The sequence below is a fragment of the Osmerus eperlanus genome, chromosome 15 (genome assembly GCF_963692335.1).
Source record: "Osmerus eperlanus chromosome 15, fOsmEpe2.1, whole genome shotgun sequence".
Classification (NCBI taxonomy): Eukaryota; Metazoa; Chordata; class Actinopteri; order Osmeriformes; family Osmeridae; genus Osmerus; species Osmerus eperlanus.
Genome location: NC_085032.1, coordinates 3,729,658 through 3,753,810, shown reverse-complemented (window position 1 = coordinate 3,753,810; position 24,153 = coordinate 3,729,658). Strand labels below are relative to the sequence as shown.

General features: G+C 40.9%; 1 protein-coding gene across 3 annotated transcripts in view; it reads left to right on the top strand.

Annotated features, from left to right (window-relative positions):
• rbbp8 (retinoblastoma binding protein 8) overlaps positions 1–24,153 on the top strand; it is a 35,882-nt gene that overhangs the window by 7,703 nt on the left and 4,026 nt on the right. For 2 of the 3 annotated variants that reach the window (XM_062479036.1, XM_062479038.1), the window contains exons 2-10: positions 6,542–6,713; positions 16,511–16,553; positions 20,372–20,467; positions 21,056–21,168; positions 21,682–21,754; positions 22,061–22,221; positions 23,182–23,277; positions 23,362–23,444; positions 23,645–23,721. In XM_062479036.1, the coding sequence (XP_062335020.1) occupies positions 6,593–6,713; positions 16,511–16,553; positions 20,372–20,467; positions 21,056–21,168; positions 21,682–21,754; positions 22,061–22,221; positions 23,182–23,277; positions 23,362–23,444; positions 23,645–23,721 (863 nt within the window). In that variant the 5' untranslated portion in view covers positions 6,542–6,592. The remainder of the gene's footprint in view (positions 1–6,541; positions 6,714–16,510; positions 16,554–20,371; positions 20,468–21,055; positions 21,169–21,681; positions 21,755–22,060; positions 22,222–23,181; positions 23,278–23,361; positions 23,445–23,644; positions 23,722–24,153) is intronic. The other variant, XM_062479037.1, reaches the window with a different exon arrangement.

Genomic DNA, 24,153 nt, shown 5'->3' with positions numbered 1-24,153 from the left:
TGCCTTTGCACGTAAATATGTTATGCCAGTAATCACCTACGTTACGAATCAAACATGGACCAATTAAAATCGAGATATTACTGGACATTTGCGCAGCTAATGTCATTACACCAGCTACATTGTAAGCGTAATCCCCGCAAAATTCAAGTCAAAATGACAGCAGCGGTGTCTGCCGATATCACAGAGTTGAGGAATTTCTCCAAGCTCGATTTTATAAAAAAAAAAAGGTAATTAGGTAATCTGGCTTTCATTTATTTCATTAAATTAATTTGACAGGGACAATGCAGATAAACGTAGAGCAAAGTTTGCAGCCGATGTAATGCACATAGATTATAGCAAGTGCTAATTTTCAACTCCCGTCCCTGGATGGGCCTTTCTACAATAACACACAATAAAAACAATATACAGTTTTAAAAATCCAAAATTAAAAAAGTACAAAAGTTGAAACATTTACAAATGGGTACAGTTTTGGTTTGTTTTCAGCCATGCCTTAAGCTTAGAGGTGAACATTTTAAACTCAGAAATGTTCTTAATCTCTGTGGGCAGTGAGTTCCACAGTTTACAAGCCCTGTAAGAAAAGGCTGATGTGCCAAAAGATGTTCTGCGCTGTGGGATTTTACAGTTTTGGTTTAGGGAGCCTCTTGTCACTACTGCTATTTGGTCTCTGAATAAATGTACTCAGGGGTTCAGGAGACAAATTATTGGTACACTTAAATAACAGTTTGAGAACATAAATTGCTGAAGCTTTCAAAACGTATAAATTAAATTTCTTAAGTATGTGGCAATGATGAAAGCGAACAAACCAAAGCGAACTAACTCCGTGCCTAGCCTCTTACTGACATCACTGCATGTCACTGGTTGTGGGGTATTTGAGTGGAAATACATCTAACATGCTAATGCATATAAAGCATCTGGCGTATGCTAAATTACAAAAAATATCCGACGCCATCACCCAGGTGTGCCAATCACTGGAACGAGACAAAAAAAACCTGTCCAACTTCTCCTCCCTACAGTGCTTAACCAGCCATTGATCCCCAGTTACTGTGTGGCGCATCATGCACAGTTTCCCTGACCCATAAGGACATTACATTGGCTTCATCCCTGCCAAATGTTATAGTAGTTTTATGGTATGGTTCACCAAACACACAATGTATTTCATTAATCAGTAATTTATTCAGTTCTTGCTAAGTGTCTTGCTGTTTATTGTTCAAAAAAATAATATTTCCCTAGATGTCATTGTGCTTATATGCCTAATCTATTACAATGTCATAATCAGTTGATACAATTACTATCAAATATTTTTTTATAACTATTTTCTGTAGTTTGGAACTATAATTACTGAAATAAACAGGAAATTCCGACAACCCTTGTCAGTCCTCAGATGCTAAAATCAGTACAGAAGGCCAATTTGTTAAGACAAAGGGGTGCTGGGTAGGGATGGGTATCGAGAACCGGTTCTTATTTAGAACCGGTTCCCAGTGAATCGATTCCTTGGAATCATTAGCAAAATTCCTTAACGATTCTGATAACGATTCTGTGCCGTTAAACAATTAAAATGCTAAGTTTAATAATGGATTAAAAATCGATGTGCTCAGTTTAATAATGGGACACGCGAACGTCTGTCTGAATAAACTATAAAAGTTCGCACAGACAGACTGCAGCAAACATACTAGGAAGGACTAGTAAGGACTAGGAAGAAGCGTTCTAAAGTTTGGTTGTATTTCACACGACAAAATGACAACAACGCCACTTGTAACGCGTGTAAAAAGTCTATTTCGTTGAAGGGAGGAAATACTACAAATATGAAGAAGCATTTGAACACACAGCATGGAATGAACTACTGGAAGGTCATGTGTTCGATGCATGCAGCAGCGCAGCTAACATTCGCACTTCATCTCTAACTATCTAAGGTAGAGCTAAACTGCTCAAAAGTGATCACAACAACTTGTTACTGTGTGAAGCAATTTGCCTTTATTGTGTGTAGTCGATCTAGTTATCTTCTGTCCCGTCGTTTTGAAGCATACATTTTAGCTCCGGCATTCGTCTCTCATTAGTATTGATCATTTCACGTTATCGGGGCGGCGTGTGTTATCAGCAAACGTTCGCGTGTCGCATTATTAAACTGAGCATATCGATTTTTAATCCATTATTAAACTTAGCATTTTAATTGTTTAACCTTTTAATGGTCCTGTTAAATGTGCCTGAAAACACCTAAACAACATACCCAAAGTACATTGAAAGCTGTTGTTGAACCATTTGGAGTACATGCATGTAAATGGTCTCTTTTGAAAGGTGACACTGAAGTTATTTCCCCTCTTAGGACCCCTGTAAGTCCTACTGGGGTTGAGTAATAGAAGCTTGAACACAAGGAAACTGAAAGTTTCCACCTCTAGGCCGGTAGGTATTAGCTAATTTCAGAGCCAGTCAAAGCCAGTTTGAGAAATTCGTTTAGAACGAGTGTGTGTGTGTGTGTGGGGGGGTGCAGGACGCACAGACCTATGGCTGTAGAGGGGAACATCGATAAGAGAATCGATAAGGAATCGAATCGATAAGCAGGAATTTATAAGGAGTCGGAATCGTTAAAATCTTATCAATACGCATCCCTAGTGCTGGGTAGGGGTGGAACAGTACACTGAAGTCAAGGTTCGATTCATACTGCAGTTCAGACATCACGGTTCGGTAGGCTACGAGTTCGGTACAACGGAAGGAAAAGCAAAACAAACCTCTACGAGTGAATACGGGCGCATTGAAGATGACATGTAAATTCCGATTGCGTCAGTAATTTTTTTGTCCCTATTTGTATGTGTATCTAATGGCTGGTTAAGTACTGTAGGGAGGAGAAGTTGGATTTTTATTTTTTCTAGTTCCAGTGATTGGCACACCTGGGTGATGGCGTCGGATATTTGTAGTCATTTAGCACACACCAGATGCGTTACATGTGTTAGCATGTTAGATGTCGCTTTTGATAAAAGCGTCTGCTAAATGCGTAAATGTAGATGTATTTCCACTCACATACCCCACAACTGCTGAACAACACCGACACACAGTGCTTGTCTTATTCACCACTCTCGCCTGTACTACTGTAACTGAATGGGAAACCGAAGTTTTCCCAAACTTGCAATCTTAAAAAGGCCGGCGGGTCCTCTATCTCTTGTGGGTCGCCACCACTTGCCATACTCGTCCGTAGTGCTGCTAGCTATCTCTGACTCACGGCGGCGCCAATCAGAGCTTCAGAGCTTCAGACAGTGTTGGGAAAGTTCACTTTCTATATGGACTAGTTCAGTTCATAGTTCATAATTCAAAATGTTGAACTAAGTTCACAGCTCCAAAAAATGAACTAGTTCAGTTCTTTTTTTCAATATGTTGCGAGCTATAACTTTTCAAAATTATTTCCACAGCCCGTATAGAACCACAAACGGCAATTATTTTATTAGTTTGGCTGCCGTTGCCAGATTGAAATCTCTATCCGTCTGCAATACCGCTCTCGGCCGCTACGCAACTTCAGCGCTATCACACTTGCCAGGCATAGACATTAGAAGAAAGCACACGCAGCGATTGACTGGTTGGGCAACCCTGGATACAGGGCTGTTAACGGTCTGTTTTTCGCCTGGAAGTCTCTAGAAATCTGGCATCTTATTGAACTAAATTAAAAAGAGTGAATGTGACGTTCACAGACACCAGAATGAACACGTTCACAGTCTTGTTCATAAGGCAGTAATACAGTACGTTCAGTTCACGTTCACCAAAATTATGAACGAGTTCATGAACTTTCGTTCAATGAACGTGTTCAGACGCTGACTGGTTACAGATTAGATGTCGCTAAAGAACACAAGTATCTAACAGTAGTTCCGCATTACATTAATTAATGTAAGTTTTATTTATTTTTTAAATATTTATTGTTCAAATGAATGGGTTGTTATCAAGCTCTGTGGAATCCAGGTAACGACCATTCATTTGAATCAGGTGTGCTGGAGCAGGGAAACATCTAAAACATGCAAGACAGCGGCTCTCGAGGACCAGGGTTGCCTACCCCTGACTTACCCAGACACACTGTCGCCGCGGACAGCTTGGATACCGATTTAACTAGACAACAATCAGGGTGAACACTCAAATTATCTAAACTATAGACCAAGGGTCACTAATTGGCGGACCGCGGTCTGGGTCCGGACCCAGGCGGTTCCCTATCCGGACCCGGACCTATAACCAATATATTATTATGGAATTAATTCATTTTGACGGAACGTTTCCATTTTAACCGGCACATCTTTTTGTTCCAACTAAATGTGGTTTCTATCTTACTTGTCCAATACAAAGGTCCAATCAGGAGCTTTAATAACTGTAATCACCATGACAACTCACTCACTGAAAGTTGGTTGCAACCTCTGTGGGTCAGGTTGTGTGTGTCATTCGCAACAACGCAGGCTAATCGATTTGCTAACAGTACCTGTTTCTTCCTTAGCGAAAAACATGGCATGCTCTAAACCCGGCGAAAATCCAAATCCAAAAATACCTAATTTCAGACAAGTATGCATTTGTGCTGCTGGTGGGGCGCACAAAACCGATGTGTTTAATGAGACTGTTGCCCTTGTCAATAGTGGTAGCTAATGTGAAACGTCACTATCATGGCCGTGGGAACTAGCAGTGCTGTAGCACCCCCTGACAGCACGAGAATTTCCAATGATATGACTTGAAAATTCACCACCGCGGCACAGCCCAGCCCCGCAGTAGCGGACTGGCCATCGGGAGCACCGGGAGAAGAATAACAATGGAAAACCAGGCTAAGAAACGTAAGGGTGGGGCTGAAACATTGAGAGAAAAAGACAGAACCTTCACTAGACAAGGTTTTACCAATTGAAAAACGTCTATGTTCATTTTACATAAAGCTCAAAAAACTATTTTGTGCTCAAATAAAGGCAAAAAAAAAACTTTTTTTGTTCTAAAACCGGACTATAAGCCGCTTCGAAATATAAGCCGCACAAGAAAACTGTAAAATCGAAGTACAAGCCGCGGCTTATTTTCCGTAAAATATGGTATCTTGATGGAAGCCTAGTTTACTACTAGACACATTGGCAGTGTGTCGATTCAACTCTACAACATTCTGCTGTTCACAAGCTGTGTGTTGGGGGTTGACAAAATTAGCTATGTGCTTCCAGCTAAGTAACTAGCCATGTTCATTAGCCAATAGTATCCTAGTGTGAATTGCTTGAAGCCTTGACAAGACCGTTTCCTGTGTGAATGCAGAAGAGCTGCAGTAATGTTGATCCAAATTACTTATATTCGAATGTTATTTTTCCTATAGGTGTGTAACTTATGTGATATTATTGTTAGTATAATCATCAGTCTTTAAGGAAAGTAGGGTTTTTCATAAAAAATACAATTCATAAATAAAGTTAATTACAGTATAAATAGTCTACAGTTATTTAGTAATGTCTCATGTCTTTGTTTAACTTAGCAGAGTTTAGCTTATTTTCCGTAAGAATAGAAATTGAAATGCTGTGCTGACTTACAGAAGGCGAGAGACAAGGGTCTGCATTCACTGTAGCACAGTACAATTGTGTCCACACATTCAAGCCTCTCTCTTTGTAATTGTCCGCAAGCTTCTGTAAAGCCTGCTAGTTCTCATTAAAGAAATGATCAGTGTCAGAACAGTAATTAACCTTACTCCATGCCTAAAACTATGCCGTGTTGGGTCCTTAGAATTTGAGGGAATTGGTCATGGAAAGTTCTTGAAAAGTGCTTGAATGAGATGTTTTAGAAAGTGTGGGAACCATGTATGTTTGACCATACAGAAGTCCACAATGTTTCGCTTTAATTGGGATTGTTCTGGGTAAAATGCAACTCATTAAATCAGTCAGTTATTCTATCCGTATAATGAACAATGTGACTACTGCCAGAAGCATTAGCATAATCAAGATTGTCCCTAAAGGCCGAATTATACTACTCCGACTCCGTTACAGACAGACGGACGGAGTCGGACGGATTTGTTGAATTTATAGTACTCCGAAGGCTGTGGGTGCTGAAAACAATTCACCGCCAGAAGAGTAGGTGGCGCTGCACTGCGATGCTAGCTAGGTTATCTTAAAGTCTGAGCAAATTTACGAATTAGCCGTTTCATCAATAACATAAGCACATTTTCAGCAACTACACTGCCCATTTCTCGTCACATTTTAATTCAGATGCTGATTTACATGTACTGTTTAGCTGAAATATGAATTGTAAAAACTTACAGCAATGGCGGTCAAAGGATTCTGTTCGTCTTGTTGGTCACGGCAACCCCGCACCTGACGCAAACGGTTCTTAATACGGACCAATCACAGCCAAGGGGTATCCGTAAAAAAGACGGACGGACAGACAGGAAAATCAGGAGGTGCACGTAGAGCTCTCCGAGGGGCTCAGAGAGGGCGTTCCACGTGTCCATGAAAACGGAGTAGTATAAATCGGCCTTCAGATCAAAGCCCAATGTCGTAACAACCTCTTTAGTCTTTCTCTTGCCATGCGTTTGCTTGCTCATTCATGTCATGCTTGCTCTTGCTCTTCCCAGCAAAGTTCATACTGGATGGAGTTGAACTGACCACATTGAAAGCTGTTTTGGATGATGAGCCGTCCTGGGCTCAGCAGGGACAGTGCTCCCTCCAGCAGAGGTTTGGAGACCTGCAGCAACTTTCACAATCTATGGACTCAACTTAAAGAGTGTCATGACGATGCACTAGAAGGTACTTAATGCCGGCACAGGTTTGTGGCTCAGATGATTATTTACAGGGAAGTCAAAAAATGTTATCTATGCCCACCACTAATAAAAAAGTAAGGCTGTAACATGGAAAAGGTGAAGGGATATGAAAATCTTGGCGTTAATCTAGATTAAAATGGCTCATTCAAATTCCGCCGAAGGCATTCAGAATATGTGTGCTACCCAAATAATGACTAAAAGTAAGTCTTTGAGAATGGGTTTCTCAAGCCAGGTGGCGCATTAGACCAGGAGCTCATCTCCTGTTTCCAAAATGCATCACAAACTGCTTGAGAAAGCTGTTCTAATATGATAATTGGTGATGAAAATAAATTATGTTCAATAAGATGTACTTGTGTTTATTAGATTAGTTAGCTTGGCTGATAGAGCTGTGCTGATGGGCTTGCCTCGGTTGCACTCAAACAGTAGTTTGACGACGACTCTTCCCCTGCGCTACATCAGTGCTTGGCCCGGCATCTTCCGCATTAGCTAAGGGATGCTTTGCGTTTAGGTGGTATTTGAGACTTGAAGAGCTCCTACAGTAAACTAATTCCGCATAGCACAAGGTGCAAACAACCTTAGTCTTGTCGAGGTTTCCATTGGGAAGCTTCTTAAAAAGAAACTTTCCCTGAAGCAAACCAGGCGGCTTCATAGCTGCATCCATGTTAGCCCGTCACGTTTGATGTGATAATTTCATACACAAGGCATACACACAGGTTCGAAGACTCGTTCTCGCCCCCTACAGTGCAATTCGGCTTGGTATACATACTAAAATATCAAGGTGAAAGTCATCATAGCTTGCGTAGTACAGACCCAGCTCCCAACCCAACTTTGAGAATAGATTAACGGCGATATTTTTTTAATCGCCCGATAAGTCTCACGTTAACCCAGCGCGTTAACGGCCCACCATATATACATATATATATATGTATGTGTATATATATATATATATATATATATATATCAGGGTCCGAAAATGTGTTAGTTAAGGTGGCAAAACGTTTTTCCTCAAACGCATTTTTATGCTTTCTGCAGAGAAGGGAGACTGGAGTTCGTCACGTTTTGGAATGAAAGGGAGAAAACAGGACAGAGTAACACGGCGGTTATCGCTCATAAAATTATAAAAGTTTTTTTTTTACAACGTAGTTAAGGGCGTGTTGCTTAGGCGGCCGCCTTAACTGCAAAGTGCTGCGGGAAACCCTGTCTATATATTTTACATGTGCACACTTAGGTTCGGTACATTTGGTATCACATTGGTACCATATTACATTTAGGTTCCCAGTCTACTTCAATTCTGCATCGTTCTGATGTTGAATGGGGATAAAAAGTAATCCCATGAAGGCCCTCAGGAGTCCACTGATCGTCAACCATGGTTTTATTTCAGTAGAATACAGGTCCAGATTCAGTCAAATTAATGTTAGTGTATACTAAACAATACAAGTAGATACACACATGATACAAAACTAGACGGGGACTTTACAGTAGTCCCCGTAGTCAATTTTATAAAATACATTTTAAAATAACTGCTGTTAGCCAAAGTGCTGTACAATAGTGTCACGCACTACCCCCGATAGGGAGGCTACACCTCGCTGCTCAAGGACCCCCAGCAGTCAGAAAAAGACGCATGGAGTCGTGGGTGCGAGCAAGGACACAGTTTTACCGTTTACCCAAGGGGCATTTATTTAGCCACGGTAATGGTACGGAAAAGGGTCTGGATGGGTCCAAAGCAAAGAAAGTAAAATACAGCAAAGTCCACCCCCTAACCTGTCCTAAGCACACCACACCATACACAAACAGATTTTCAATCAGTGTCCCGACTGTGAACCCAGGAAATCTGCAAAATCTCTCGAGATTTAATATTAAGCATGGCGGACGATATGCAGGAAGAAATTGCAATGATGGTGTTTGGAATGATTTTCACATAAAATTCATGGGGAAAAAAGAAAAGGGTTTGCTGTTGCCACAAATCGATTCCATTTAACTTTGTGCTGCGCCGTGACTGCGTTTGTTATGCTTCCGTCTTCTCTCAGCTTGCTTTATGATTGGATATTGTTTAGTTTCACGTGATAATTTTTGTTTTTTCCTTGAGTTCTCCCCACACATCAGGATGTTGAATATTTACGATTCGCAATCGGGTCGGCTCTGACGTTCTTCAGCTATGAATAAAATGGCTCATTTAAATGTCCCATGACATGAAATGTTCACTTTAGGAGGTTATCTAACATTAATGAGTTCCCCTAGCCTGCCATTGGTCCCCCAGTGGCTAGAAATTTCGATAGGTGTAAACCAAGCCCTGGGTATTCTTCTCCGCCTTTGAAAAAATGAAAGCTGAAACCCTCAGTTTTGAAAATGCTGGTTTTATGACGTCATAAGAGCGACGGTTACCTCCCCCTTTTCTACTTTGCCCGCACATAGAATTTGGCCCACCAATGAGAATGAGCTACGAACGTGCGAGCGCAATATTGGTTTTCCTCGAGACATCATGGCTTGCAAACGAGCGAAGAATGGCAGTTAGCCCAGCCTCTTTCTTCCTCATAGCATTTAAGCTACAGACACAGAAATGGCACGTCCTGAGGAAAGCTCATTGTGGGACTGCTCGTAGTGGCTGTAATTTTGCACCAAGGCTGAATTTCGGGATGGGATCTTTAAACTGAACTATGATTTTATATACTATTCTATTATTACACTTGTTAAAGATACCCAATCACAGTTTTAGAAGCAAAGTGGGGACTGACTCCATGTGCAAACCTTCCAAATATAATTGGTAATACTTACTGAATGCAATGTAGGTGGACAGATGAAAATGAAACACTAGCATTGTGTGGCCATCATATGACCGCTAACTTTTCTGAAAAGAAAATTTCCAAAATTGAGTAAAAACTATATCCTCATCTTGAGGGTCTTGGCTATGACAATATGAAACGGAAAATGTTTAGTTTGAGACCTCATTGGGTGTGCTCACGCCTTCAGTGAGCACAACCATTGTTCTCTCACATATATATTATTATTATTTATTTTCCCACCCCTAAGGATCTGTCAATATTTGGACTACATAGACAACGTTGATGTCAAAAGTTTCGTCTTGCTAGCGATTGAGTTGCTTGTATTTTTATTTACGTTCCGTTGCATGGTTTAAGTTGAAATTACGTTTTTGTGGCAAAAAGTGCCTTCAGTCAACAAAGGGTACTCAGTGCTAGCCTACGTCACAACATCAGCACACGTTAGCAACGACGCATGGATACAACGTGATAGAGACGTTCTAGCACGCAAGTTTGAGCTGGAGCTTGGATTGAGTGAAAAATGCCACCCCAAAAAATTCCCAACCATTGGGCTTTGCTGAGAAAGCGATTTCGAGTGGAACTGCAATCTTGGATTTTTGATTTAGGTTGTGAAAGTCTTTGTAATTTGAGCTAGTGCGGGTCGCCCAAGAGACCGCCTAGTCCAGGGGTGTCAAACTCAATCCCACTGGGGGGCGAAACTCAAAGGACACTTTAGGTCGTGGGCCGAACCGGATAAACATTTATTTAACTGACTAAAACTAAACGTTTTTTGAACATTAATTTGAATCGAAACAGGCAAAATACAATATCATTCAAAAAAAAAAATATCTCCTGTCAAAATTACACAAATTCAAAATATGAACATGCTGGGAAAAAATCTGAAAATATAAATTAAAATGGTGCTTTTAAGTAACAGTTAAAATCATAGAAACATGATTAGTATAGCTGGATTGAGTTATACGTTGGTCTAAAAGGGGGTATGTATCGATAGTAGAAACCTTGATCAGCAACGCTGCTATTGGCTGCTCACATTAGTCTATGGCTGCTCACCGTGGCCAAAATGAGCGCCCTGTTTTTTCCGCAACAGAGCCAACAGAGCAACAGCTTGCTCGAAGGTTACTCTGAATTTGAAGATTTTATCAGAACGCCAGGGAACACCTCAAAGTCTGCAAAATCCAAGAAAGAGGGCTGGCAAAAAGTAGCAGACCAAATTAAATGTAGAGGAGTGACGCGTTTTATCGCTTATTACAGTAAGCTAGGCCTATGTTTTTTTTATTTTCATACTTTCATATTTTCATTTATCATGTTTAATGTCATATGATGTGGTTTCAACAAATGTATTGTAATGTAAACTAGAGAGGGTACAATTTCTGGGGAAATTGTAGGGTGTGCTTGCTTGCGTCGGTTGCACAGGGGTCCGTTTTTGAATGACATTTTTACAACTGATATTTCTGTATATTTTATATAAAAATGCATACTTATTATTTATAAAGATGACATAGATTTAAAAGCTTTTTTTTTTTGCTGCTCATTTACAACTGAAAATACGAGTGAAGTGTAGAATGAAATAGATGTCTTATTTCCCCTGCAAGAGGCAGCCTCATCGTTGAAACAAAACGAATAAATTGGGCAGACCGGTGTAAAAATTGACCTAATCTCTATGATTTAAACGTCATTTTAAGTTTTTCCCTTCTCATGATATTTTCAGGCATTTAGCCTACTCATTGCATTCATTCATTAATAAAGAACCCCCTTTGAAGATTATTCTACGACGTTACCCGGCAGTAGAAGATGGAATCGCGATTCAAACAGTACCATCTGCTAACTGAAAATATGCCCCCCAAAACGTAAATAAGCTTGACATTTATTTAGTGGAAAATCGCTCATTCATAAAAAGCTCACTGGTAGCGATCATTGTCAGTAACAACGCAAAATGCGATATAGCCCTGTGTGGAGAAGCTGCCCCGGTAAATTGTACTACTACGGTACAGTACTAGACTACTGCTGTGTTCGTCTTGGTAGCGATTGCGTTGGTTGAATTGGATTTAACGTTCCGTTGTACGGTTTAAGATGAAATTAATTATTTTCATGAACAGATTGACAACGTTTAGGCTGTGGCAATGAAGTTCAGGTTAGTAGTTAGATAGACTTTTGATTTAAGTAAGGGGAGTGCCGAACATGTTCTGTCGCCGTTTGATTTCCTAAACAGCTGTGTAGTGTAGATGTTTTTGTAGTGCGTCTCACGTAAGCTACAGCGTTGCAGTGAGCTACACTGGTTTGAAACCACAGGTAATGGTAATTTCACCAACAAATCGTTTACTAATGTCAGAATAAACCCTACAACGAAAATGTATATGTGAGGAATGTTTATTTTAACGATTGAAAACAGATAACGCTACATCATAGACCACTGTAGTATGTGTTGCCCGGGCAACACAGGCTAATGTCATGATGCTAATACTTCAGTGAAATAGTAGACTACTGTTTCCGAAAGTAGATGTACTTCCTTAATAATATCAGCTTATACTGTACATTACACATGACAATTGTGTGTCATATCACAAAGTAAAATGAGTAAATAGTTATCACCCTGGCCTCTTTGCTTGTGGCGTTTCTGCAGCTGCCTTGCAGTAAAGCTATAGTTAGCCTAGCTATCCCCCAAGTTAACAGATGCGAAACGAATGTTCTGCCAAAGGTAGTCACGCGTGTTTTCGTGACGTTAGTGACGTTAGTAACGTCAGTGACTGTGGCTAGCAAATTAGCCACCGTTAGCTTCACTTTTCGCCACAAAAACTTAACTTGAGCCTAAACCATGCAACGGAACATAAATTCCAATAGAAGCAACTCAATCGCTACCAAGACGAAACTTTTGACACCTACGTTGTCTATGTAGGCCAAATATTGACTGAGTTTTAGGGGGGCAAAAAGAAATAAAAATAATAATAATAATATATATGTGAGAGAACAAAGGTTGTGCTCTCGCCGAAGGCTTGAGCACACCCAATGACACCCTCACAAAAAAACGATAGGCTATCCTCTCAAAAAGTATAGGCTAGCATATCGCTGTGCTTAAGGAGCCTATCTATCACGCAATGAGCAATTAATTTGGTTTCATGTTAAATTCTGCTAATTATTCTTGCACCTTCTGCAACAGGTTCCTGTAGTAAAAACGGACAAGACATGTCTGTGACAGACTTCCTGTATCACCTCTGCTTGTAAAGCCTCAATCTATTCGTGTTTACATAAAATAAACCTGCTCCCGAGCATGTTTAAACTTACGGACCTGTTGCTATGACAGCAAGTCCAGGATGAGCTTCTAAGAACCGAACAATCCAAGATAATGACAAATCGTCAACAATCAAATCCAGCTAACTGAGTTAGCGACGTACGGAGAACGGGCCCCAAGTGTTCATCAGTGAGACGATTCCTGTGTGATGTTTTGTTAATTTTCATCACAGAGAACAGCTGCTTACACAGGTATGTGCTGCCAAACATGCACAGTGTTGACGGAGCTGGGGCATTGCTTCAGGAATGAAGCAAAGGAACTCGGCGGGCCCCACATTGTCATACTTTGCCTTTAGTTCCCTGTTACACTGCAGCTCTGTCAGCTCCATCTGCATCTGTACAGGTGCAGTTTCCACGTTGACGGCAAATGGGTTGCGAAGCAGCTCAAAATTACTTTTCTGTGCTTCAAAGTCACCAAAGCGCCGTGCGAACTCAGTGCGAAGTGCGCTCAGTTTATCAGCAAAGTGGGCATTTGGGAACACTGTGGCGCTAACTTGGTTCAACATGACTTGGCAACAGGGAAAGTGAGACAAGTTGCATTGGTGCATTTGTGTCTCCCATAAGCGCAGCTTCACTTGAAATGCCTTCACTGCATCATACACATCAGTGATCATGCGCTCCCGTCCCTGGAGCTGAAGGTTTAAGACGTTGAGATGCGTAGTAATGTCAGCCAGAAACGCCAACTCACATTTCTACTTTTCATCCCACAGAACTGTGGAGTCTTTTCCTTTACTTTCCATGAACTGACAGATTTCCTCGCCCAGCGCAAAAAGTCTATTGAGAACTTTTCCCCGGCTTAGCCACCTCGCCGCTGTATGATAAGGCATGTCGGCAAACTCTGAATCTATTTCCCGCAGAAAAGACTTGGCGGTGATTTAAACCTTGTGCTCTGATGAAGTTTACGGTTTGCGTTAGTGTTCATCACATGATCCATTTTTAGGACTTTACCACTCAGTGCTTCTTGGTGTATGATGCAGTGATATGCTGTCAACTCACGAGCACAGTTCTCCTCCCGCATCTTGAAGCGCATCCTTCCCACTAGTCCAAGTTTGTCCCAAGGCATTTTCATGTCGGTTACACTTTGACAAACATTTTCATAGATGTCTTTTCCTTTTGTTGTCCCGTGTATCGATTTAATGTCCAATATTTCCTCTAACGCACAACCTGGAGTCCACTCCACGGATGAAGATGGCCAGCTGTGCAGTTTCAGTCGTGTCAGTACTTTCGTCCACAGCAAGGGAGTATGCAACAAAGTCTTTCCCTCTTTCAATCAACTGTGTTTTCAAATCAGTGGCCATCACAAACCCGATCAGCAACTGTATTTCTGCTAAGGCTTACATTTGCAAACACCTGCTTTTTATCTGGACACATGACGTTGCACACTTTCATCATGCAGCTCTTCAGAAACTCTCCCTCGGTAAATGGCCTGGCTGATTTGGCTATCTCCTCTGCCACAATAAAACTTGCTTTTACAGCAGCTTCACTTTGTGATTTCGCTTTGGTGAAAAACGTCTGCTGAGATGTCAGGTTCCTCTTCAACTCCTCTACCTTCTGTAGCTTCTGCTCTGCATCCAGGTTTTTTAACTTGTCCTGATGTTTTGTCTCATAGTGCCTTCTTAGATTATACTCCTTAATTACAGCCACATCACCTCCGCAAATGAGACACACGGGTTTACCGGCAATTTCAGTAAACATATATTCATTCTCCCACTGGTTTTGAAAGGCTCTGTTTTCAACTTTTCTCTTGGCCATTGTTAGGGGCTAGCTTTAATTTTAAATTAGGGTCGTTGACACGCAAATGATCGCAGGTAGCCTATTCGATAAGGCAGGTGTTGCGCTGCATTATGGGATTTGTAGTTTGTGTGCTATTGGTGCTTCACATTAGCCTGGCTCTGCCCTCCTACGTACTTCCGCTCAATTTTGATTTTGCTTCTGTACTAGGTCTGGCCATGAGGTACGTAAGTCAGATGTCTCCGGTAGATTTTCTACCGGCGAATCAGCAAACAGAGGGAGTGACTGAGAACGATGACGTTGATGTTGTGCGCTAGTTTGTGTTGTGCAACACTGCCGAATATCTATAAACTAAAGCCGGAGCAAGAACAAGTTTTGCTGAGTTTTGTTGGTAGCCATGATGTTGTGGCCCTCCTCCCCACGGGGTTCGGGAACAGTTTGGTTTACCAGCTACGGCAGCTAGCTCTGTTACAGTAGTGGTGAAGGAATTGGCTAAGGCGAACGCTAGCGATTGGTTATGGCAGATCAGAGTGGCTCTGGGCAGATCCAATTGTTTTAAACTTCAACAGAGTACCCGCCTACAAGGAAGTCAACGCTTGTCAATGGAGCGAGGCCAGACTCTCTGTACAAATGAAATGTACGAGTCTGGTTAGGACCAGGCTAGCTTCATATAGCCAGGCGATTTAAAAAAAGATATATATATATATATATATATAAAATTATCTTGCGGGCCGGATATAATTGTACGCCGTGCTGGATGTGGCCTGCGGGGCCTTGTGTTTGACACCTATGGCCTAGTCTTAGGCGGAAGCCATGCTAGAAAGCGTCATAGTAGTATTTTCATAATTTACGAAAATACTACTATAACCCTTTAGTAATCAAAATGACTAATTTTATAGTTCGGTCAATTCTACACCAAAAAACAGAAGGATGGCAAAGTTATGACGATATCACTATTGTGAAGACTGCCAGGTGGTGAGATTTTAATGTAGGTTGCTGTAAAAACTTATTTGTTTGCTACGTGAGAGCCCCGTCAGCCTCCATTGACGATTGCGGCAGCTGTTGTCGATCTGCGTCTGAGTATTTTCTTAATTTTGTACCAGGGTCAATACTACACCAAAAATCATAAGGAGGGCAGTGTTTTAAAGATATGGCAATTGCAAAGACAGCCAGTGGGTCAGCATATTTTTGTGATTTGTGTAAAACTTGGAATTTGAGTGAAACCACGTCTTGTTTTGACGTTAGCCTCAGACAACTTTGTCAAAAGAAACATTCTAATTTCCGGCGCTTTCAAACAATCAGTGAAGTGTGGCTAGCAACAGCAGCTAGCTTGCCTCTAGCAAACTTCTTTTGAATAGCAATTTTCCCCTTAATTAATGTCAAACGTATTTACGTTTTGGGGGGCATATTTTCAGTTAGCAGACGGTACTGTTTGAATCGCAATTCCATCTGAAATACTGCCAGTGACAACGTTGTTACAGTAGCTTGTTTCAAAGGGGGTTCGCTTGTTTCAAAGGGGGTTCGCTTTTTTCAAAGGGGGTTCGCTTGTTTTAAAGGGGGTTCGCTTGTTTTAAAGGGGGTTCGCTTGTTTCAAAGGGGGTTCGCTTGTTTCAAAGGGGGTTCTTCATGAATTATGCAATATGAGTAGGGTAAATGCTTGAAAATATCACTAGAAGGGAAAAACTTAAGGGGACGGACCCACCTGCAACCGACGCAAGCAAGCACACCCTACAATTTCCCCAGAAATTGTACCCTCTCTAGTTTGTAATTGAGATACAAAACAGATGATCACTGATGCAGCATACTGCAGCTACATACTCACTCAGACAATCCTTCCATACAGTTAATTTATGAGACACGCAACTCAGATCAGAAGGTCCAAAACCACAAATAAAATTTTGGTTTGAAGTGTCTTTCAGGGGTCCAATATTGTTATTGTGTTGAGCTTCTGTATTCCTTCATTAATAGATCCGTCCGTGTGTTTCTTTAGGATTACAAGAAAAAGTGAACCACCTGAAAAAGAAGCGATGTTTGTAAGTACATTTTCGTTAACTTGACCGATTATGCTTTTTTATGCTTTTATTATACTACACACTTTTTGTAATACTTACTTGTAAATGTATATATTAAGTAGGTCTGTCCCCACTCAGTCGACTAGTCGATTTTCTGGTCGATATGCTCTCGGTCGACGAAGATTTTTTTAGCCGAGCTGCCTTATGGCAGAGTAGTGGTATTTATCCGTTGAGAGGTAAACGGGTGGGGTCCGTGCAGTCTTCCCGGGGGATTCAACTCGGCGGGTCAGGGTCGGCCGTTCCAGTGTGTGGGGATCCCCTCGTGGGACCCCTCCCCGGTCGGGCTTGGCCCCCGCCGGGCGCATTTCCCCCGTTGGTGGTGCGCTGCGACCGGCTCTGGGTCGGCTTGGAAGGGCTGGGGGCGAAGGTGGCAGACAAATAAAGCAAATCAAAAAATATATAATGTAAAATAAAAGGTGTTACTGTTTTCCCTTTTGTTAATCTGCGCTTTTTGTTTTTTTTTGCACACGGCACGAGCACAATTGCCTGCCAAACTACAAACTCTGCCATAGCCTACTATGTCGATGTTATTTGGCAAAATGGCAAAGAAATCTGTGGTATGGCAGCATTTCATTAAAGTACATTTACAAAGTACCGGGTGACTCAAAAAACGTTGAATGCAAACTCTGCCAACAACGGTTTATTTTTCATAGTTCGACGTTGAATATGATGCAGCCTACCACCTGAAACCTGTAAATTGGCCTACTTTGCTCATGCTAACATGCTGGGTTGAAAAATGAATATGCCTATTATAAGAATCAGATCCAAATCGAATGACCTTATCTTCTCCGGCCAAAACAACTAAATCTTTCTCTGTTGCACCGTTCCCCACTCTGCTTCTAAGTTCGCATGCTGCACTTTTTCAGGCAGTGATCAGCCCGCTCGGATGATTTGCATGTTAAACAAACAATATTTTTAATTTGTAGTACGTTGTAAGAGATACTAAATACCATCGGCATTTGGTTACAACAGGACTGGTGATACAAGTCTTATTATTAGTAGGCTATTAACCAGTGGCGGAACTAGAGTTTTATACATGGGGTGGCCAAGGCTACTTCAGGGGTCCATAGTCCAGAGTCTTGGGTCACTGTTTTCATTAATATATACAGTATAATCTGGGTCTATAAGTGCTGGAACATCCAAAATATTGTTTGGAAAAAAATATCAAGCACCAGGAACTTATAATAGCATTTCTGTGTTACAGAAAAAACACAGTGCATAATTTATTTACAAAACAAAGTGAATTTACACACCCAAAAAAACACTGCAATTTGACTTGACAGGTAGCAGAAATCAAGCAGAAATGGACTTGAAAAATATAAATAACTTGGTGCCCAAAAACATTACAAATTTACAGTATAATATTTATGTTCATATATATCATGTTAACTAATAGCAAAGAAAAGTTTGGGAATTGGCCTAAACAAGACCACATTAAATCTGTGTGATAAGAAACCCTTTGGATGTATAATTTTAGAATGTCAGTGTACAAGCTAGTACACAATGCAGGTATTATTTATTAAACCTACTAACACAGATGTAAACACAATGTTAGGCTAAATTGGGAACCGATCTCTCGTCTATCTGATTACCATATTTTTCGGAAAATAAGCCGCATCGTGTTTGTGTATAAGGCGCACCCCCCCAGAATGAGCACTTTGTGTTTGTAAATCGGAGTATAAACCGCACTGCAATATCAGATGCACTTTGAAAGCAAACAAAGTTACCATTGCGCCGGTTAACGTTGAGCGGACCACTCCCAATCAGGGTGAACACTCAAATGATCTAAAGATCATAGCATTACACATTTCAAAACGGAACGAACACAACTATATAACTCCAAACAATGCTTATTTAACTAAGCTAATGCCCTTAACTTAGAAGGTTTTCAGCTTGCCGCAGGGCATTCTGCGTACCAAGAGCAATGCACGAGTATAAGCGATCTACAGCATTGTGTAACACACCGGTTGTGGATAGTATGTCCAGAAATAAAGCCACGTCACTCATTTAGTGGCAGAATCCATTTTTATGTCTAGCAAATTATTTTAGATATAGTATAAGTTTAGCTAACTTGCAAATCCTGAGGATAGCCTACTGTAGCAGACCTTTCTATGTGACAAGGGTGTTTTGTCCCTCGGGAGTTGCCGTAGGCTTGATGCTGAACGCATTTGTGAAATCAGTGAGGGCTGTTCGAATAGCGATGGCAAGAAGAGCAGTGGTAAAATACAAGTTATGAAAAGAGATTGCGTCCGTGTCTTATTGTCCACACGATCATATACAATTAGATCTAAAACAAACTTACAAAGAGCTTGGTTACACTACCAAAGTTGAATGAGTAATGTTGTTAGCGATGCTAGCGTTATTTTGCTAGCTAGCCTATAACATTTCACTGGGTCTTGCAGCTGTTTGATTAACTGAAATTATTATGAAATGTTATGTTCTACTAGCCATTTGCCTACTTTAGGAAGTCACTGTATTTCCAAGCCCTGATAGTGTAACTAAGACAACACAGTAGCCTAAATAATTCCCCTTTCAAGTAATAAGCCCCCGTTCAAGTGTTGAGCATTAAATTAGCTGCACGATCTATAGAGATCTTGAGACAAAGCCACTTTTTTGTTCTAAAACCGGATTATAAACTGCTTCGAAATATAAGCCGCACACGCACAAAACTGTAAAATCGGAGTACAAGCCTACTGACTGTCTCAGTTTGTCTGTTATTGGACAACTTACACAGCTACTGCTATTCGTAAAAAATGTTCAGGAAACATAAACCCAATGCAAACCTTAAAACATACTTAAAATATTATGCCTTTTTCAATCGCGAAAAGAGCTTGTGGAGCTGTGGAAATATTCTATATTCTGCTGTCTGTTCATCTTATTCTTCTGTATCTCGCAACAAACGCCTCTCTTCGATTTGAATAATGCACCACAACGCAGCAAAATTAATGCTTCTTTCAACAAGAGGTCAAATAAGATGTCAGTCAGGATCAAATTTCCAGTAGCGAATTACATTTTGGGGTGGCACCCGGGGTGGCCATCAGATGTCAGGGGTGTCCAGTGCCACCCCGGACACCCCTCTGGCTCCGCTACTGCTATTAGCGGCCAAATCTGCAACGTCCAGCAGCCATTGAGTCAGATCGGGAAAATGTTTGTACTTTTTTTTCTTTGGGTGAAAAAAAAAAAAAAGCGTTTCAAATTTCGATAAGTCGATTTTCAGACGCTTTAGTCGAGTCTTGGTCGACCAAAGGAAATCTTAGTCGGGACAGCCCTAATATAAACTACCTGTTTCAGTAACCCACTCAATGACTTTAAGGGCACTGTCATCCTGGGATGGGCAGACTAGTTCAAGTACTCAATGTTCTTTGTGTTTTTGATTTGGAATATTCCGATATTGATAAAAAATGCAGAAAGTGTATGACTGTGTTTCAAAATATAAACAAAACATTTATAAAGTACTTGTCATTCTGCAATTGTTCCCCGGATCAAACAGTTGCCAGAGCAGGGCAATACATACATATTTCTATTTAGCTAGATGTGTTGCAAATGTATTTACATTTACATTTACATTTAGTCATTTAGCAGACGCTCTTATCCAGAGCGACTTACAGTAAGTACAGGGACATTCCCCCAAGGCAAGTAGGGTGAAGTGCCTTGCCCAAGGACACAACGTCAGTTGGCATGACCGGGAATCGAACTGGCAACCTTCGGATTACTAGCCCGATTCCCTCACCGCTCAGCCACCTGACTCCCGTTTTTGAATGCTTGTGTTTAATTCCTAGAGATGCCCAGAAACTAGAAGGCTTGTTCAAGCAGAACCAGCATCTGCAGGGGGAGAACAAGGTCTTGCAAGATACAGTCACTGTTTTGGAGCAAAGGTTGGAGTCTTTAAAGTTATGTCTTTCTATCGTATCTTAATAGCACACTTCTAACCACAAAGAGGGAAAATGCAATGGGCATTAGGAGTTTTCATGCCAACTCGGCTACCTTTTGTGAAGCCTCCATGAAGTTTATCATAGGAGTATTTTAGGGAAGTGTTGGAAGCACAGTGGTATTTCAAGTTACATATAGAAATGGAGACTAAACAACATTTATTTTACATGTAAATGTTATTGTTTGGTTCATCTTACAATAGTAGGTATACTTTATTAATACAGGAAATGTGCTTTCCATACTGTCACCAAAAACCCTGAACTGATTTATTTCAGTAGTGTTAAGTAAGCACCACTGATTTCATCTCAGGGTCAAACACCATATCTTCACCTGGAGGATTTATTTTTTTATTGATTTTTGCTATATATAATTCCAGATAATATATAGAACAAGCCTACTATGAATAAATAATGGAAGTTAAAAACAACTTTCCCATTCTCTCTGCTGGTAGGGATATAGCAGTCTGCTGGTAGGGAGTCAGCCCTCTGGTAGTAGGGATATAGCATATATGTTCCTCCTGTGTCTCTCCTCAGATTACGTATTGGAAATTGTGACAGCTGTACAGTTACAGATGAACACATGAGAACGAAGCAAGTGAAGGCTGAGGATGATAGTAAGCAGAGCCTGCAAGTCATTTCTAAACTCAGTGAGTATGTTCTTACACATAAGTACATGTTTGAAAGATCTAAACTCAAACTTCTGTAATAACTACTACACCTAAAGTAGCTTATCAGAGATTCTGATAAGCTTAGTAATATTTCATATTAAGTTGTCTTGCAAGACATAAATTTTTTGTCCTAATATTAAAGTCTATTCAGTGGATTTTCTAACTCTAAATAACTACATTCACACCAACTTCTTAATATCTGTGTTCCTAAAGCTCAGAAGGTTGGTATCACTGTCAGCATACCTTCTTTCTCATCCACACTTGTCTGAAAGGTTCACTCATTGCATGCACTGGCACAATACATCCTTTATCTTTTCATCACTGGGTTTGGGAGGTCACTTCTGTGTCCTTTTACAGTGTTAGGCTGAATGTTCATTTTCATCATCAACCCAAATGTTAATACATCTGTAGTACCTAGGCAAGTTTTCCACCATACAATCTTAGTTAAGATTCTACTTCCTTGTGTCTTGCACTACATCCTGATTCCCCCAGTGGCAGAAAGGGACAGCCTGCAGGAAGACAACAGAAAGCTAAACATGGAGCTTTATAGACTGAAGGAAACTTGGTGAGTTGCTTTCACACCTAGTTAGGGCAGGTCTTTGTGTCCCATGATAGTGACTGGCTGGGGTGGTCAGTAACACCTGGTTGGCAGTTCAGAAAGCACTGGAATGTACATTTTATTAGTTTTGATGACTAAAATCAAAATAATTTACTACATTGTTCCCATATTATCCATAATATGTGTATTGTAGGGGTTTAATGAATGTTTATGTAGAGATGTAGTTAATAATATTTAGTGTGAAAGAAAAATAAAAGTTCCATTGAATTGGGCTGCTGGACTGGGAAGTGTTTACAGTGACACTGTTTTCAGCTGGTCTGGAGAGCAGGAGGAGGTAATCCCAGATTCACCACTGAAGCACATCTGTCTGGCAGCAGTCAACAAGAGGAAGAGGAGGAACGAGGCACTTGTCCACTATGAAAAGCCTGCGTCTCTCACGCAGAGTTTAGCTATCGATGGTCTGTTCAATACCGGTACGAACACACAAATATTTAACACTGAGCTTGGGACAATGACAGCACTGCAAAAATAGAAATGCGTATATTCCGTCAGACTGTATGAATGTTGACAAACTCCCATTAATTTTCAAAAACTGAAACCTACAGCTCTGGAAAAAATGCCCAGCAAGATGAATGAAAGTCAATGAAACTTTAATATTTTATTCATGATTTCATGTTACAAAGTGAATCAATATGCAGTCAACTTGGTTCCACATAAGTGAGTGAAGCCTAGTTCAGACATGGCACTTGGGTAGCACGCGTCATTCCACTCATTAACCACCTGTGTTAGCCTGCTTCAAGCCCATTGGGCCACGTCCGATAAGTACAATATAATGCAGCACGGATACTGGTACACTCACTTCCGGTTGTTGTATTAGCTGTGTTGCCGCTGCCCTCCACCATTCCCATCTCCCCCGTGTTGACGGATCCTATCCAGGGGTTTCTGAAATGCCAAGGGACCTGCCCAGTGTACTGTGTGGCATCGCTTCTTACCCATATGTCTAAGGGACTATAAAATATTGTGCCATGGCCTGCATAATGTTGTCATGATTTGACTACTCTGCCATTATGTGGTAGAAGACAACATTTTGAAAAAACCTGTAATGTGGCGCCCCGGTGACCAGATAACTGCATGGACCATATGGGCGAAGGCCTTACCACAGAGGCCTGGGTTCAAATCCAACCCTTTTCCCTGCATGTCCTCCCCTGTCTCACATTTACTGTGTCCCCTATACCTGTCCCATTAAAGCAAAACTTTCTCTAAGCAATATACTGTATATTAAAAGAAAGAAAATGCCAGTAATAGCTGAACATTGTAGTAGCTAAATGGCATGTCCATTGATTGCTCTTTTAGTTATTAGTTGGTGATGCACATACAGCCTTGAGTTTTCTGCCTGAGCTCAGGTTCTACTTCACTGTATTCCTTTATTGTAGGAGCTGGGGAAGGAAGGTCTTCTCTTACATGTCTGAGCCGGAAGAAAGACCTGTTGGAGCCAGAAACATGTGAGATGGATACATCCAGAGCCCCACGTAAGGCCCAGATTCACCACAACCCCTCAATAATGGCTTGCTTGTCACAATGGAACAGCAGTAATTTGATGTTCTGTGTTTCAGAGTCTAGCATACATAGTTCTGAGTGTGCCATGGTGACAGAAACCTGCTACCTTGATTTTCCTGACAGGCTGTTACCTAACCTGGTATGTAACCACAGAGAACCACCACATCACACATATGCATGGAAACTAGTTCTTCACAGTGTAATGAGAAATGGCAGCGCAAAGGTTTCCCTGGTTTGACCCATGTGAATGTGTTTTCATTCAGATCAATGTTTATTTTGATAAAGAATATATTGTATGTTGTTGTTGTTAAGGCTCCTTTCAATGTTTTGACTTCTCAGGCTGCTTTCGATCTTCAGGCCGGCTCTGAATATGCCAGAAATGGGAACTTGTGGGATGGAACCAAGAGTAACCTTCGGTAATTGTAACAGTGTCAAAAACATATTTATAATGGCAAACTAGACACAGGAATACCTTTTGAAATGTATAACATACTTTATGGAAGGTACTGTCAGCAAATGTAGCAGTAAATGGTCTGTTTAAAAAAAGATGTACAGTTAGGTCCATAAATATTTGGACATTGACACAATTTTCATCATTTTGGCTCTGTATACCACCACAATGGATTTGAAATGAAACAATCAAGATGTGCTTTAAGTGCAGACTTTCAGCTTTAATTTCAGGGTATTTACATCCAAATCAGGTGAACGGTGTAGGAATTACAACACATTTTATATGTGCCCCCCCCTTTTAAGGGACCAAAAATAATTGGACAAACTAACATAATCATAAATCTAATTGTCACTTTTAATACTTGGTTGCAAATCCTTTGCAGTCAATGACAGCCTGA